Below are 18,225 nucleotides of genomic sequence, written 5' to 3' on the forward strand. Positions count from 1 at the left end.
CGAGATCTTATGAGTGACTATAAATATTTCTTTGTGCTATGACATAAATTGTATGTTCAAAACGTCGACCATAATTACTGTCCTATTGGTATAATCTTCACCTACATATACATTAAAAACAATCCAATAATTCATAGAAACATTTTCCACCTGGCAACATTGTACTACAAAAACTTTTCTTTCTCACGCTTTATGCCATTATGTGCTTTTTTTAATAACTCGTCATCGAATAGCTATATATTAGCTATTACAGTATCTCCGCTGTTAAAATTGTCTGTTTTGAAATTTTGTATCGTGTCTGCTTTAAATCTGCGTTGATTCCCTTCAGTGTTATTTTGAGTTCATGATCTCACAATTAACTATTTACCACGCGTAAACACGTCAGCAGCGGTGAAATATATCGGAACGACTTTCTTTATTTGAAACTGTTTTTTTATCATTAATGACTAGTTTTTGACTTGTGAATTCTTTTGCGTGATCAAGATCTATTGATTGATCGACATAAAAATAGCTTTTGTTTCGTTTTATATCGTTTGATATGAATCGTCTTCATATTAAAGAAAGTTAGATAATTTAAGTATGTTAAGTACCCCTTACGTTAATACCACGTAGTCCTCAAGCTTAATACAATATGTGATGAGGGATTAGGCAACGAACATCCAGGTGCACAACTCAGAACATCCAGATCCCAATCAATTGAGACAAGTTCATTTGTTAAATTAACCCAATCGGAATCGGATCCAAGAATCAAACCCAGGATCTAACTTACGTAAAGCAAACGTGCCCACCACTGCACTACGGAGGTCCTCAAATATATATATATATATATATATATATATATATATATATATATAGAAGGTTCAGATCATCAAAGATTATTATTATATTATCTACTATGAGAAAATTTTCGAAATATTCCAAAAAGAAAGGAGACAAAAAATGTATTAAAATTGAGTATGTCATCGAGTTAAACATATAATTGTAGTTTCCTAGTAACTAAAGTATTAAAAAAAAAAAAAACAGAATGTTCAATTTGAAACGAAATATGTTTCTAAACCTTTCTTTTCTAACAAATAAAAAAAGAGGACCCAATAAATGGATTCCATTATACACCTCTAAATTTCTATAGAGTTTTTATTCTGCTATTACAGTATTTTTAAACTATGACAGCGTGTATTAAACAAATATTCCTTCTGATTATAAGCGATATTGGCAATCCATAGACTGAGGAAACTTTACTCTCATGTTACTAGGAGGGAAAGGGATTGTTAGTAATGGAGACTAGAATCACCATTTCTAGCAACATAGGATACATAGTTCGCAATCAGGTGACACACGGTTGCACCTGGAAATCATCGTGGTTTTTTCTTGATGAATTCGTCACGATGGACCAATTGGCCTGCTTTTATACTCACCTAACATCCTTTACTGGTGCATTACTGACGTATATTGTTAGCGCAGGCGAGGTTACCATACCATAATCATAATAGGTACTCAGTAATTTCACTGCCACATAGCAAACTAACCTTTTATCATCTACTCCAAATTCGTGGATTTTAGAAGTACAACAAAATTTCTAAATATGGTTATTTTGGCATCTATTGGTAATATGATAATCTAGTGGTCTTATTAAGACTCCACGCATGATTTTTTTCTTAAATATCTGCTGTGAACAAATATTGGCTAATTACAATTTACCAGAGGGAGACTTTGTACAAAAATTAATTGCTTGGGTACCTCTGTCCCATTTGTGTTTCAACCGTGAAGCAGTTGTGTTTTCATGGGTGTGTTTCGGTTTGAAGGGTGGGATATGGCGTGAATTTACCGGGTACAGAGGAATAACACCTGAGTCCTCAGAAATGGCAACGATTGGGGGGTATCATGGGCAAAACAGTATACTTTGTTATGTCCATGGTACTGCTCGTGTCTATAGGCGACGGTTACCACTTTCCATCAGGTGGGCCGTCAGCTTGTTTGCCATTTTAAGTTGTATAAAAAAAAATCAGTAAGAAGAACCCTTAAATCCGAATACTAAATGCAAGCACGTTTATTTATTAGAAGGAAAAAAAAAGAAACTGTTGTTTTATATATTTTGCTTTTTTTTTGTTGCTTTTTTATTTTCATTCTTTTATCTCTTTTACTGTGTATTATGTGTATGTTTATATATTAATTTGTGTAGTGTAAGTAATGTAAATAAATTATCTATCTATCTATCTATCTATTTTTAGAAGAATTAATAATTTAGATGATTATGCATTTATATACATAGTTGTCAAATTCGATTTCTCCCACGTGACTATGAGCGACAGAAATTTCAGAAATTCTTCATCTAGCATTTTGATTATAGTTCATATTCTTTTAAAAATAGAAGTTAAAATAATTATTCATAAATAATCTACTATTGTTATTATAATGGTCTCGAATTGCCCACATTTCACTGAACATATTTAAATCTAACATAGCAGGATACAAACTTACGGACTTCTATCAAATTAATTTAGTTTAGTTAGATAATTTAAACTGTAGACCAGTTTAGATTAATCAAATTATTATGAGATTATGTTAAGAGTATACCTTTTTAATTAATAAAAAATAATTAAAATTCGTTTACAGCGGCCGATGGTATCGAATAACATAGATAGACATAAAAAATGTATTAAAAAAAAAGAATTATAATACCGAAGAGTGTTCGCAACTGAAGTATTTATTTATTTTTTATTAACTTTATTATGTTTGGTACAAAAAAGTAGATTTAATACTACACAGCTTTCTCTCTCAGTTAACATTCGGTAAAAACAGAAATGTAATATATAATATGTGGTAAAAAATATTGAAAATTTTTGTGTGTGAATAGTTTTTCCTATGCAACTTAGAATGGCAAACAAGCTGACGGCTCACCTGATAGAAAGTGGTAACCGTCGCCTATAGACATGAGGAGTAAGATAGACATAACAGAGTATACTGTTTCGCCCATGATACTCCCCGTGTGTTTCCATTCCTGAGGACTCAGGTGCTATTCCTCTGTACCCAGTAAATTCACGCTATATCCCACCCTTCTAACCGAAACACAGCCATGCAAACACAACTGCTTCACGGTTGAAACACGAATGGGACAGAGGTACCCAAGCAATCGACTTTTGTACAAAGTCTTCGTATGCCCCCTGATAAATTTCTTAAACGAACTTGTAAAGAATTTAGAGGTGTTAGGCCATTAAAAATACTCTATAACGCATACGTCCGACTTCCAAATGAAGTCGATGAAGTCACTGAGTCAATCATTGTTAGGAAAGACAAACGTAGAAGTTAATAAAATTGTCAATATATATATATATATATATATATATATATATATATATATATATATAGTCATCCAATTCTCCCCTCAACAGAATGTTATCAATAACCACTTTTTAATAATGTTGTACATTGAAAATGTCCACCCGTGCATATTGTTGGTGTGTCTTTTATAAATAAATAAATAAATAATATATATATATATATATATATATATATATATATATATATAGAAGCCGGGACGGGTTGCTAATAATTAATAATTAAGCTTTATTGAAAACGTTCTATTTAATAATTGTACATAAATATTTCTAAACTGTATTTGTGTTGATTCAAAAGCAGTTTGAACATTAAATCAAATTAATGAAAGGGCAAACATAAAATTTAAGCGTTCTCAATTGCTTTAAACAGTTTAACAAAATTTGTAATCATTATTTGGGACAATTTTGTTAGCCTTGATTAAAACGAATACGTAGCCTTACAAATTTGGCTCCGGAAATCTTTATGTAGGACATTTACAAATATAGAAAGTAAGAGAGAGAAAGAAAGAGATAAAAAATCCTTTAAAATAGTGTTATTGTAATTTTTTATCAAAGAAACATGGACGGACGTATGTTGACCAAATAGGCGACGTGGTGAAGAAGGGCCAAATTAAAAGTACCCGTAACCGGCGAGCGTGTATGAAAAGATTGATGAATGTGGAAGAAGCGAATGAGGTTTGTTTGAATCGAAGCATTTGGTGTTGCATTGTTTCTGCCTACCCTAATGGGAGACAGACGTGACAGATATGTATGTATGTATGTAGAAACATGGATTGAAAAATATCAAACTGTATACAGTGAAGTAGTAACTGGCAATATGAAAATCTCAAATTATATGAAAACTGTATATACTTGTATCATTACTAAACGATTTTATATTAGAAAAATCCAAATAAACGGACAAAGGAAAGAATCAATGCATATTTATTTGCAGCAATTTTCAAATTTTTTCATTGCAAAATAAAATTTCTGTTTTGCCAAATGTTGACTGAGAAAAAATGCTATATAGTATTAAGTCCGCCTCTTGTACCAGACATTTTTTTGTAAAGAATAAAGAATAAATAAATAAAAAAAAATTTATAAATAAATGAAATCTTTTTTTGTTCTCTTTAAAAACAATATAATTTCATAAAATATGTATAAAACATTATTGCACGTATGCATATTTCTATATGTATTTAAAAAAGAACTGAGTTTTGTGATTCCAGCCATACTTTTTATAATTACTCTTCTCCATCTAAAGAATGTTTAGAAAATAAGATCACCAGAGGGAGACTGTACAAAAGTCGATTGCTTGGGTACCTCTATCCCATTCGTGTTTCAACCGTGAAGCAGTTGTGTTTGCGTGGCTGTGTTTCGGTTTGAAGGATGGGATATGGCATGAATTTACAGGGTACAGAGGAATAACACCTGAGTCCTCAGGAATGGCAACGCATGGGGGGTATCATAAACGAAACAGTATACTCTTTTATGTCCATGGTACTGCTCATGTTTATAGGCGACGGTTACCACTTACCATTAGGTGGGCCGTCAGCTTGTTTGCCATTCTAAGTCGTATAAAAAAAAAAGATAGAATTTTTTAAATTGATCAAAAAACAATGTTATAATATTTTCTTATAATTGTTTGTATTTATAATAAGTTTACTGTTCTAATTTAATGGAAAAAATAATATGTATCTATATATGAATAAAAAAGCAGTATTACGAGAAGCAAGGTACAGGGTACGATGGGCGAACTTATTGTTGAATAGCAATCTCTCTCAGGCAGCCATAGGATGGAGAGGCAATCGAAGTAATATTAAACTTGTGCCATGACAATATTAATAATGTTATTTAAAAAACATGTCTATTAAATTTCACGACAATTAGTCGAGTTATGAATTCAATAAGAATAATACTTGACAAACTCACTTTTATAATATCGTCATAGTCGTAGAATACTGACGAATCTTTATATGTATTTCTTTGTCAGATCCGTCAGTATTCTACGACTGTGACGATATTAATAAGTACACAAACTTGGTCCTTTTGGCTTGGTTCAAAGGCGCGTTATAAGAATTGTCGACGATCCCAAGGTTTAACTTTGTCCTCCTTTGTATTCTATCGCTTATGTAATGGATTATGTACTGAGGAATTGTTCGAAATTATACCCACAGTATATCGTACAACCCGCCATAAACTAAAATTTCATCCCAACCATCTGGACGAGTGGCGGTCCTCCACCGTGCGTTTTTCAAGGCACTTTCTTCCACGCACAACCACTCTTTGGAATCAACTTCCAGCAGCAGTATTTTCGAACCGATATGACAACATAACCTTCAAGAAAAGAGCATATTCCTTTTTAAAAGGCCGGCAGCACACCTGCAATGCCGTTAGTGTTGTGGGTGATCATGGGCGGCGGTAGTCACTTACCACCAGGTGAGCCGCATGCTCGTTTGCCCCTTGTGTTGTAAAGAAAAAAAGTTATTTTTTATCATCGCACCGCTCGCCTCCGACAAAAAGTTCATCCTCACGTGACCATCATATCAAGTGCTATCTGTCCACTGCTGGACATATACCTCCCCCTTAGACTACCATAAGAAACGGTCCTGAGCCACCTGCATACATTGACTTCCTACAATGCACTAGAGGTCGTCCCTCCATCTATTGGGGGGTCGTTTTACACTGCGTTTGCCCATATAGGGTCGCTACTCAAGAACTTTTAATCACCATCATCCTCCCATGTTAGAATCTAAACGGTCGCCTTCAAAAAAGTTTCAAAAGAGATTCCTCCGGCGAACGCTCAAGCTGTAAAATAAATGAGGTTCTTCAGAAGGGTGTATTAAGGTTTCTTTCAGGGATTGACAACGCGCACGTTGTCAATCCCTGACAACGCGCACGCACCCCGAATGTTGAAGGCGTCTACAAGTTACATGCTTGTAAGCAAAAGTGACAAGCTTGTTTTCCACCTTCTTAAAAGAATACTCTCGAATTTTGTTAATAATGTAATTTTAAATTCAGATTCATATTGTATGTCCTCGTTTCATTTTAATATCATATTGCAAGAGTTCGTTTTAAAACAAGGCCAGAGCAAACGGCATAATGTTATAAACGTAAACGAAACAAAGATGATACGAGTACCTTTGTCCCGAACGTAATAATCAACTTTTCAAATATAATGCGTAAAACGGAAAATGCGCCTTTGTGTGTAGTTTAGCCAAATACGAAGTTAGTGATTCAGGCGGTAATGTAGTCATATAAGATATACGCGCGTGCCAAAATATAAAAATAAATGTCACGACGTAGGCACGAGACAACAAACCGTGGACTTTTCACGGAAATTGCCACAAAGTTTTTCGACTATTACAGGAATAGAGACGACAAGGTCGACAGATTGTGGCCAGTTGTGAAAGTATGTACTTTACGTTTACACTATTAACAACAGTAAATATATAATCCGAATTGTGATGTTTGTAACACATTGGATGATGTTCACCATATGATATCCGAATGTACGAAATACAAAACACAAAGGGAAGTATTGATGCAGAAATATAGTCTCAATAGACAGGAGATTGGTTTGTTTTCAAATATACTCGCAGAACCACATTCCGGAATGGCAAAATCTTTAATTACTATATTTTTGTATCAATAATTCCCTTTACGCAAATAGACTACTAAGATATTATGTATTATTTATTTATGTATCAATGTTTTAAGTATGTGAGGTATTTTATAAAATTAGGATATGATGAGGCTGACATATCCTTATAGGATAAAAGCCTCTAAATAAAAAAGATAAAAAAAAAAAAAATTAAATATGTTTAGCTTTTCAAAATGTAGGGAAATTCAATAGTGACAAAATAATACTATGAAGTAATTTCACTATTGTCATTTTAAACTGGATTAAATGCACTATTTTTTATCCTGGCTTCATCCGTGTTACCGGGATATATTCACTAGCCCCTGCGTAGAATAGGCCAGCTCTTCCCTGGGTATCGTAAGAGAATACTAAGGGGAATTTAATAGTTGAAGATGGCAGCGGCGTTCCTTTTAAAACATCACCAAAGCCTACCTGTATTTGCCAACCCGTCTGCTAAGCATGGCAACTACCAAAACCCTCCGTTATGGGGAAGACCTATGTTCAGCAGTGGAGAGTTACTAGATATGTTGTTGATGAATGCAGATGAAGTCGCGAACAAGACTTAGTTATAAAAATAGATACAATATGGGTGTATCCTATCGGATACATTATCGTCAGGTTGATACACACTCCACGCGAGTACTCCTGGAAACCATCACGGCTAATTTCTGGTGAATTCGACACTATGAGTAAAATGACCTGCTTTCACCTAACATCTTTCACCGGGGGGAAAGGGATTGTTAGTAATGGAGACTGAGAATCCCATTGCTAGCAATATACCCAACCAAGTCGACCTCCTCGCGGTTCTCCCTGAAAACTATCATGGTTAATTCCTGATGAATTCATCATGATGGACTAACTGGTCTGTTTTCATTCTCATCTATCATACTTCACTGGTGCTCCGCCAGTGTATCCCGTTAGCGCAGGCGGGTAACCATTCCATTACCACCCATCAAAAGAAACCCTATCCGTTACAAAAATTGGCAACGTAACCTCAAAAATACAAATTAACTAATAAAAAAGAGTACAGAGACATATACAAAAACCGCATGCAACCGTACTAGCATAGCTATGTTTAAAGTGGAATATGACAGAGTAATTATAGAGTATGGAGCGATAACATCTTAACTCAGGAATGGCAACGTATGACTACCACGTGCGTTACAATGTATGTAATGTTTCTGATACTGCGCATGTCTATAGGCGACTGCTACCACTTTCCCTTTATTTAACCGTCATTGCCATTTAACGTTGTATAAAAAAAAGATGATAATTTCCTTTTTTTGCTTAAAAAATTACAATTTGTTTTTCTCCGAATATTTTTCTTTAATTGAGGATCGCAGTTACTATCTTTAATCTATGATTCGCGGTCACAGATAGAGTGACGTAGTTGGCAGTGACGTAATATAAACATTCAAAAATAGAACACGTTCGAATCATAGATATCGACGATGACTATGTTTTTTTTTTTGCAAACAAAAATACACATGTTTTCTGTCTAGCATTGTGAAAGCGCTAAGTAAGAGAACTTTATAAATTTATAAGGTTGTGTACATACGTAAATCCTCTTATATATGTGTACTGAGTCTTATGATCTAATTGATTACTTTAGATTAATTAACTTTAGGTGTCATTCTCGGTTTGATTTCAGTTTGATAAACGATACTGTATTTATTATCATCATCGGGGATGGGAAAGGAAGGGGTGGCCTATTCTATACTGGGACCACATGGCTATTAATGGTATACACGTATTTTATAGGATGAAGACGAAGATAAGCTACTTTCTGTCCTTATCAGTAAACATATTTCTGTTACATAAACAAAGTCGCGTGTAAAAATTTGTAATAATAAATTTTCCTTGTTTAATAGACTGTTTTGCATGATAAAGCCCCGAAACGCTTTAAGTGGCCTCTCAAAATATAGGTCATTACATTTCATTAGATAGTCACTCAGTAATTCAATATAATTTATTTTTATGCGTTCCGCACTTTATTTTAATATCTATTACGCGCATAATTCTCAATATTTTGCTAAGGAAAATAATCGAGATATTATTATGATTACGCTATAAAAACGGGACTCGACAAGACAAATTTTCAATTTTCCCTTAATAATATTGTGTATATTAGAAAGACGCAACGCAAGAATTCGGGGAAAATGGTCTGATCGACATTAATAAATTTAACAATAAATTCTTATTAAAGAATATTTTGATTAATAAAATATAATTAAAATTGTGTTGTAAGATATTTATAGCAAACGTCGTAGCGTCGGCTGATTTGCTATTTCAGAAGGAAGCAGGTTCTCGATTCGATTGTGTTTTGTTTTATATTTATTAGCTCATAATTCCGTTAATTGTAAACCTATTTGGATTATTCTTTTTATTAATATGTAAGCATACTCACAGATAGGTTTCGTATATTTTTTTTAAACTAATTCACTAATTAAGTCTTTAAATTTTGCTATAATTAAAAATCTTCTTTTTTATCTTAAATTTCTTTTTTTATCTGTTAATCAAGTTGTAAGTCAATTGTTAATCAGTTAAAATATATGTCGCTACCAAACTCGTCGTCCCAATTCATCTCGCAACACGTATGTAACTAATGTTTTACGAAACAAAACAATTTATTTCCGACGTTAGACCGGCGGAATAAACTCACAATTGACGTAATGAAATGACGTAGCAAAGTATTCTATTAATAATCCTATCGTCAAAGCTATAGAATAAACAGGGAATATAAATTAGCTCCGGAAACTAAATAAAATATGAAACTAAATAAACTAAATAAAATATTTCCTTTATGAAACTGCTAAAGTTTACAATAATCTTTCTCTCTCTTTCTCTCTCTCTCTCTCTCTCTCTATCACTTTATCTTAGACTTCCTCTCTTTAAAAGCATTTAATTATTTTTTCAATTGCATGTATAGTAATCTGTACAAGACGGAAGAAAGAAATACAATGATTGATGATCACATGAAATTCTGAAGAAAATTTATAATTTTAACACGAATGTAAATTAAAATTATAGTAGAAAATCTCAGCTGTCTTGACTTGTTATATTTATTTTAAGTTTCCTATAATATTCACTCTCTAAAACTACCTAATTATTTTTACAATTGAATGAAACTATTTTAGTTTATTTTATTGCCGTAACTAGAGGGCTGGGAGGAGGGTATCGACGGGCAATGCCCTTCCTTAAAAGGTCCAATGAACGTACCTTAAAATGAAAGATCTTAAAAAGATTAGTCAAATTGGCTTTTTTTTTAAGTCACTTAATTATGACTTCTGCCCTACTAAAAAGTTATTTTGCCCTACTTTAAACTTTGGTCTGGCTACGGCCCTGTTCTGTTAGAAGGAAATAAAATGTTTGATGATCCTATGAAGTTCTAAAGAAAATCAATAATTAAATAACGAATGGAATTTAATAATGCAATGTAAAAACGTGGCTGCCTTGACTGATCATATTTATTTGCTTTAATTTTAAAATTTGAATTAATAATTTTATTTAATTATTAATTAAAATTTTAAGTTCATACAGATAAAACCCCCAGAAATAACTAGTTAATTCTACCATGCCTTTGACTCAGTTTGGAAATGCCATAACAAAATTGTACCTAAATTTAGCGACGTCGACCAAATTGATTAAGCTCCGAATACTATATAGGATTATATACATTTGAAAGCGTCTTTCATTCGAAATCAAAGAAATTTTATATGAAACAAAGAAATTTCTGGAAATCGACATCTTTCTTTGCTTTTATCTTATTTATTTATTTAACTTCAATATTTAGATATTTTTAACAACATATTTATTTATTTATTTATTTGGCATACATAATAGGCGTTTATAAATACAAACTTAAATTTAAATAAATATAAAATAACCTCTGTTAAATCCTTTAGTACTATTTTCCTGTGTTCTCTCTTAATTTTCCTCCATCATTTTCTTCTGTTGTATGTGTGCTATTAAGTATATGTATGTTTATGTATATATTTATTTGTGTATGGTATATGTAGTGTATATATGTGATATTATCTATATAATAGTGTGCCATCTACCCTTTGTCTTTTTCTCAATGTCCTCTACCCAAAGATTGTCTGGAAGAGATTGCTTAGGCCGCCTTTTGTATCACTTCTCATTAATATTTACTGTATTTGTTATTTTTCTTTTTACTTGGTGCAATAAAGTGTAAAATAAATTAATTAATTAAATAAATTAAAAATAATAGATAGCACCACAAAATCACTTCAAAACCACATAGAACTACATTATTCACTAAAAGTGTCTTTGGGATGGCACCTAGAATATATAATAAATTACCTAAATCTCTCACAGACATAGGTGACATAAAAAAATATAAAACTAAACTATATGAATACCTATTAAACAGAACATATTATTCAATTGACGATTTTCTTGGAAATAAATGCAATAAATTTTCATAATATTATAATTTTTTTACTGTAAACGTGACATTGTTGATTTTCTTCTGTATATATATATATATATATATATATATATATATATATATATATATATATATATATATATTTAAATAATTGCGAATTTGTATATGTCGATAGACGGGGTTGATCGTAGAGGATTTAACTTGTTTTACCATCCATTGTTACCTTTTTTTTTTTCATTTAAGAGTTTCCTCTTGTCGGTGCAACTAATTCATGCATCTTCTTCCTGCCAGCTCTATCTCAGGCCATATCCTTGATCTCCCTATGCGACATGACACCTAGTATTTCTTTTATCTGTCCCATGTAGTTATTCCTCGGTCTTCCTCTTCCTCTTTTGCCATTGTTACCTGTTTTATACAACTTAGAATGGCAAACAAGCTGACGGCCCATCTGATGGAAAGTGGTAACCGTCGCCTATAGACATGAGCAGTACTATGGACATAATAGAGTATACTGTTTCGCCCATGATACCCCCCATACGTTGCCATTCCTGAAGACTCAGGTGTCATGCAAATGCAACTGCTTCACGGTTGAAACACGAATGGGACAGAGGTACCCAAGCAATCGACTTTGGTACAAAGTCTCCCTCTGGTAAACCTATGTATCACAAAATAAATAAATGAAATGAAATGAAATAAATTATAACATGCCACTACATGAATGTATTGTTCAGGTAAACTTGCCACAACATGTGCACACAGCGTGATCCAATAATAAATAAGACTGCAACAAAGCCATTCGGTTGCAACAAAGGAAGAAACATAATTTTACGTTTTCTTTATTAAAACAAATAAATACCACTGCAATTTGTTATAACAAATAAAGGTAGAACTTGTCATGATATGATTAATGCCATATGACTTTGAAATTTTATTTTCAAGGATATCCTTATTTTTGTCTTTCTCACTGTCTAATTTCTTTATTATATGGAGTCGGTTTTCTCTATCAGGTAGTACTGTCTTATTTTATTCTTTTATTCTTCTTGTTATAAAGCAAAAAAAATGAAAGAATAAAATCGTAGTAATAGTAAAATAGTGTATAGAAACTGAAAACTCCATTAGCCTTCTCTTATATTAATTACTCAAGAATCACTCATCAAGTGAATCATAAGTGTCACTTTTATTATTTAAAGATCTCATGAGCAACTAAGGATCACGAATTGACACCGAAACTAGTCGAGATTTTTCAATCTAATTACACGTAAGTTAAACCGGTAGTAATTACATTAAAATACACTGTGTACTTGTTTATACGCGACCGCCACTGTAGCATATTTCATTAGAGCACAATAAAAAGATTTTCGTTTAAATTATCGTATAAATAATTTTAAAAAGAAATTCAATCGAAACAAAAAATCTTAACGTTCAATCAGTAACTAAAGATCATGACCCATAAAAAGCCTACCTCAATTGTGATAAAACCAGTTATTTCAATTGAAAAACTAAACTGCTGAACTGATTTTGATAAAATTTCTAAGAGACTAATCTGTTAGTATATACTGGCAGATAAAAAAAGAATTTTTCAAATCTGTTTAGAACTGATAGAGTTATGAAGTATCAAACATAAAAAATACAGCCGAATTGAAAACTTCCTTCTTTTTAACTTCGGTCCATTAATCAAGTTTTAAAATAATTTTTAGTAATATATCATTATTTATAACACTAAAATTTAAAACTTACAAACGCCTGCATATTTCTGTATAGTTCAAGATTCTATAAGTATTCTTGAAATATCGTATGACGTGAATTCTGCCAATTTGTAATACTCGAACACAGTTCATTACGAAACTCGATGACTCATTGCAAAAAATGGTTACACACGTAAGTATCGACATCTCTAAACACTAATTATTCTACGCCAGTGTCATGTGAATACATCGCGTTTCGGTATTCTTAAAATAAACTCTATCCGTGAACACTTTAAACTAAATTCGTACTTCTACAGCACCCCTATTCAATATAATAGATTACTATTGGACATTGACACTGATGTATTAAAACAAAACCGCATGCATTTAAGCTGCAAATAGCGAAATTATTCATTGGTTCTCAATCTGCTATCTGAAATGGCATTCTGTAAAAATATTGCTCTGCTATGTAGGTAGTTTAATTTATTAATAGCAGGCTGCAAATCTGCATCAAAATTCATCTTGTACTAATAATTTCTGTAGATACAAAAACCTTTTAGTTGACAAAGCAAATGTGAAAACTATAAACGGCTCAATATTAACGTAACTTCATCACGTAAATTTATTAAATCGTGCTGTGTGTGTCCAAAAGTCATATAGATAAATTTAATATCCCCACCTAAGACTTACGAAATCTGTCATCGCTATACCAATTTATTTACAACAAAGTTTATAATGACCAGAAATAGCATTGATACAGTTGATATAGCCAGCGTTAAACACTCAGATGTCGTATGGGAGTTTGTGAGTCGTGTGGAAAAGCAGACGTATATTTCTATTTATAAAATTGCCGAATCTTTGCGGAAACACCACGCCAACACCGAATTCAACTGGCCTCAGATTTTTGTGAATAACCAACTCTTCCGTTTTTTGTGTAAACAGCTTTTCTAAATAAAAAAGCATGAACGCTATTATTGTTTTGGAAGGTACCAAAGTTTGGTATTTGATCCACGTAAAACGCGCCACAAATTTTTCAACTTTCCAACTTTCAGATAAAAGGCAAGATTTTTTTATTTCAGACATGAAATTGACGAGTTCTGGGGATAAACTCTTTGTTTTTAAGTACTTCTTTTTGACTTTAAATTAGTACATCCATAAATTAGGGTTGCCAAAGTTCATCCGCTATAAATTTTAGGGGCTGGTAGGTTTAACGGGATAATGGAAATAAATTGTAAACTAACTAAAAGGAATTTTGTTTCCACGCTATTGTTTCAATACTTTACATAATAGAAGTAATGCAGATAATGAAATTGTTCCTAATGTACTTACAATTTATTATTTTAATTTTTCTGCAGGCACGTAAGGAAGCATAGAAAAGATGGAGCAGTTTGAGTCGCTGTTGACGTGCTGCGTCTGTCTAGACCGGTATCGAAATCCAAAGTTGCTGCCATGTCAGCACAGCTTTTGTATGGAACCGTGTATGGACGGTCTTGTCGACTACGTTAGGCGACAGGTAATAGGCCATGGCTTTTTATAATATCATTATTGTGTAATATTTTAAAAACTACCTCGTTTCTAATTGATTGGAAGTAGGTTTTCTTATTTCGAATGTATTTTTTTGTACATTTTTATCTATTTATTTCAGTCAATTTATTTATATGTTATTAAAGATTGCAAAAATAAAATAATATAGACAAGAAATATCTTTTACATTACAATTATAATAATTTTTAATGAATCTTTTAGATTTTGGTTGAATTTGGATACTGAAGCGGATTTTGATTAAACTTTATTTTTATAAAAACATTAACCGTCATATTGATTCCATAGTAGTTTTGACAAAAATGAAGTTTTGGACTTCTAACTGAATGCTTTATTTTTTTTTTTGTAATTTATTAATTCTTTTACAGGTTAAATGTCCAGAATGTCGTGCAGAGCACAGAATTCCTTACCAAGGCGTTCAAGGATTTCCAACAAATGTCACGCTACAAAGGTTCTTAGAACTACATGCTCAAATAGCAGGGGAACTACCAGATCCCACTGCTGGGCAGGTTATGGAGAGATGTAATGTTTGCTCAGAGAAGGCATACTGTGCGTTATGTGCTCATTGCGACAAAAAAGTATGCGAAGACTGCAAGGCGGCGCACATGGAAGTCCTCCGTCGAGAAATCTCAAGAATTAATAACCAAATTCGACGCGGTGTTAATCGACTTCAAGATATATTAAGTATAGTCGAACGTAACACAACAAATCTTCAGACAAACTGCGCTGCAGTAGCCGGTGAGGTGGATGAGATACACAAACGATTGGCAAAAGCATTGAAAGATAGAACCGATTTCCTTAGGAATGAGGTTGATAGATATCTAGCCACTGAACTTAGAAACCTTACCAATCTTAAAGATAATCTAGAGTTAGAGTTAAGCAATATACAAAGTAATTGTGATCTCGCTGATAAGTATATGAATGATGACGTCGAATGGGAGGACACTGAACTAGTCGACACTAAAGAGATTTTCCTAAAAACTGTCGAGTTTCTAAGAAACTTTGATTATGAAGCTGGCGACTACAATCGTAGAATGCGTTTTATCATGACACATGATCCTAATCAGTTAGTGTTACATGTAGCAAGCTACGGTGAATTAAATATTAGCCATCCTAATGTATATTCTGGAGGCTTACAACAAAGTCAAGGGCTGACAAGGTCTAAAAGTGATCATCGCTTAGCATCACAGTTCCGACAACAAGAAGAAGCAAAAGGTTATACAGAAAATGATGAACCTATATTAGGAGGCCGTAAATTTGGAGAACGTCGTCCACCCCCACAAGAAAAACATACAAGAGATTATTCTGCAGCTGCTGACGATTATAGTGGCTATGAATCTGAACATAGGCCATCCCGACGATTCCGGTCACGTTTTGTAAGAAGTCACCAGCAAGATAATGACTCTGATACGGAACAAAATACCCGTGCAGTCAAAGCTGAACAGCAACAAAAAGAAAAAGAAAAGGTTGCTGATACTGAAGATGCCACTCGCGGTCCTCTCAGTGGAATATTCAGACTAAGTGACTGTCCACGTGTAATGCAAAGAATATTAGATGTGGACAGTGGTAAAAAGAAAGAAAAAAAAGAACCTGCACCACCACCTAAACCAGTTCAACCTGCACCTCAAACACGTCGTCCACCACCTAGTGCACAAAGACAACAGAGCGAAGATGACGAAATATCACGTCTTAAACGACAGAACAAGGGTGCAGCTTCATCTCAAGAACCTGATCGAACTCCGCAGCGAGCTACTGATGAAGAACGGAATTCAATAACTCGTAAACCACCCACACCAGCTCGGGAGGTGAGTTGGGAAGAAGAGAGAGAGTGACAACCATGATGACCTTACTACGTAGAACATAGGCACTTCATCGATACTAACAAGGAAAACGCGACAACTAACGGCATTCCATAAAATACACTCCACGTTAACTCATTTGCACACAGTACACAACATGTTAAAGTAAATACTGTTTTGGTGTCCATACCGAATTTCACTATATTTCTCAGGCGTCCAGTGATGGTGAATCCGATGAATCTGTTGGATCTCTACAACGAACACAGCAGCGTAAAAATACTACACCAGTACAAAAGCCAACAGCGACAGCTAGGAGACCCTCGGCTTCTGAAACATCTTCCGCACACCGACCGGCCGCCCGCGCTCCTAGTACGGAATCAAGCGCATCTACAGAAAGTTCCGGCTCGGCGGTAAAACATACAGGTGCGATACTAACTATTGCTGAATTGAAGGCAAAATACAGCAAAGATGGGCTTCCACCAAAATCTGGCACTACTTTATTTTCCGCAGGCAACGAGAGAACAGCACCAGTGACAACGAATGGAACAGCCGGCGGTGCTCAACGGGTACAGAGTCGTTTTGTTGGCTCTCAGCGGCCGACTCCTGTCTCCGCGCCCGCCGAGCCGGCACACGACGATTCCGACACAAGTTCCGAAGAAGAGACCGACTCTTCTGAGGAGAGCGATGAGGAGCCTGCGTCGCAAAGGAAGCCCGAGAGCCAGGCGATGGCTCGCAGTGACATAGGTCCACTACTTGCACGAAGCACAAATGCTCGAAATGACACCCACGAATCTAAAACAAAAGAATCGCCTGCCTCGACTCGATACCGTTCAAGACAGGCATCACAACCAGAAGAAGAACCCCCGTCTCGTTACGGTGCTAGTTCTTCATACAGTAGCCGTTATGGTAGCAAACCCAAAGAAGAAGAACTAACATCCTCTATAGATGACGATTCAAAATACCCAACCGCTCGATCAAGATATCTTGCTTTAAAAGAGAGACGCAATCGTCTTGCTAGAAGCAAAAGTAGCCACACCGGTTTCGGTGTGGGAGATGACGATGATCCGGATGAACCAGTTTCCCCGACTACGGCATCACCTTCAGCGTATCTCGCGGCTCGATACGGCTCCGGTACAGGAGGTTCGGAGTTGTCTCGTAGCCGTTCGTCACACGCTTTAAAATCTAGAGAGAGCTCACCAGAGAGAACGGTTACTGGTGAAAAAGACGGCGCAGCTTTAAGTTCTTGGGCAAGATACTTAAAGAGCAAATACGGGTCTCGAGGCAAGGATAGGGACCCGGGCGGGACGTCATCGAGCACATCTCGTCGCCTGTCTCTCGGGCTACCCTTGCGTTCAGCAAATGAGCTTGCCAGTTCTGATGACGATTCAAAAAACGCGGCAGGCTCCCCCATCTCCCCTACGGCGGCTACAGCAGCGGTAGCAGGTTAGAATAACGAGTGGCGTGTAAATAGGTGTGGAGCTTGAAAATTTGGGTTTCTGAGGTAATTTGTACATATTCTAATGTATTCTTTCGGTCTTAGGTTTCGCAGCAGCAGGTTCCTCCCCTAGGAGCCAGTATCTGCAGAAACGCCGTTTACAATTCAGCGTGGGGAGCCGGGGGAGCGAACCCGGATGTTTTACTTGGCCTCGTGGTATCGCTGTAGGTCCCGACAATACAATGGTCGTGGCTGATTCTTCAAACCATCGAGTGCAGGTATTTCTGTCTGGAATCTCACATATTTACAACTACAAAAATAGTTGATCTACTCACCTAACCTTGTGCCAACATTTCACGACGTATGCAATCCCAAATATTTATGCCAGACAAGTGT

At 34.7% G+C, this 18,225-nt stretch overlaps 1 protein-coding gene across 4 annotated transcripts in view; it reads left to right on the forward strand.

Annotated features, from left to right (window-relative positions):
- The window catches only part of LOC113514596 (RING finger protein nhl-1), a 158,004-nt gene that overhangs the window by 128,029 nt on the left and 11,750 nt on the right, over positions 1–18,225 (forward strand). For 3 of the 4 annotated variants that reach the window (XM_052901782.1, XM_031910104.2, XM_031910103.2), the window contains 4 exons: positions 14,409–14,566; positions 14,964–16,400; positions 16,607–17,837; positions 17,935–18,107. In XM_052901782.1, coding sequence (XP_052757742.1) covers positions 14,432–14,566; positions 14,964–16,400; positions 16,607–17,837; positions 17,935–18,107 — 2,976 coding nt within the window. In that variant the 5' untranslated portion in view covers positions 14,409–14,431. The remainder of the gene's footprint in view (positions 1–14,408; positions 14,567–14,963; positions 16,401–16,606; positions 17,838–17,934; positions 18,108–18,225) is intronic. The other variant, XM_031910106.2, reaches the window with a different exon arrangement.

This window comes from Galleria mellonella, unplaced genomic scaffold (assembly GCF_026898425.1).
Source record: "Galleria mellonella isolate WM207_F2 unplaced genomic scaffold, CSIRO_AGI_GalMel_v1 utg80, whole genome shotgun sequence".
NCBI lineage: Eukaryota > Metazoa > Arthropoda > Insecta > Lepidoptera > Pyralidae > Galleria > Galleria mellonella.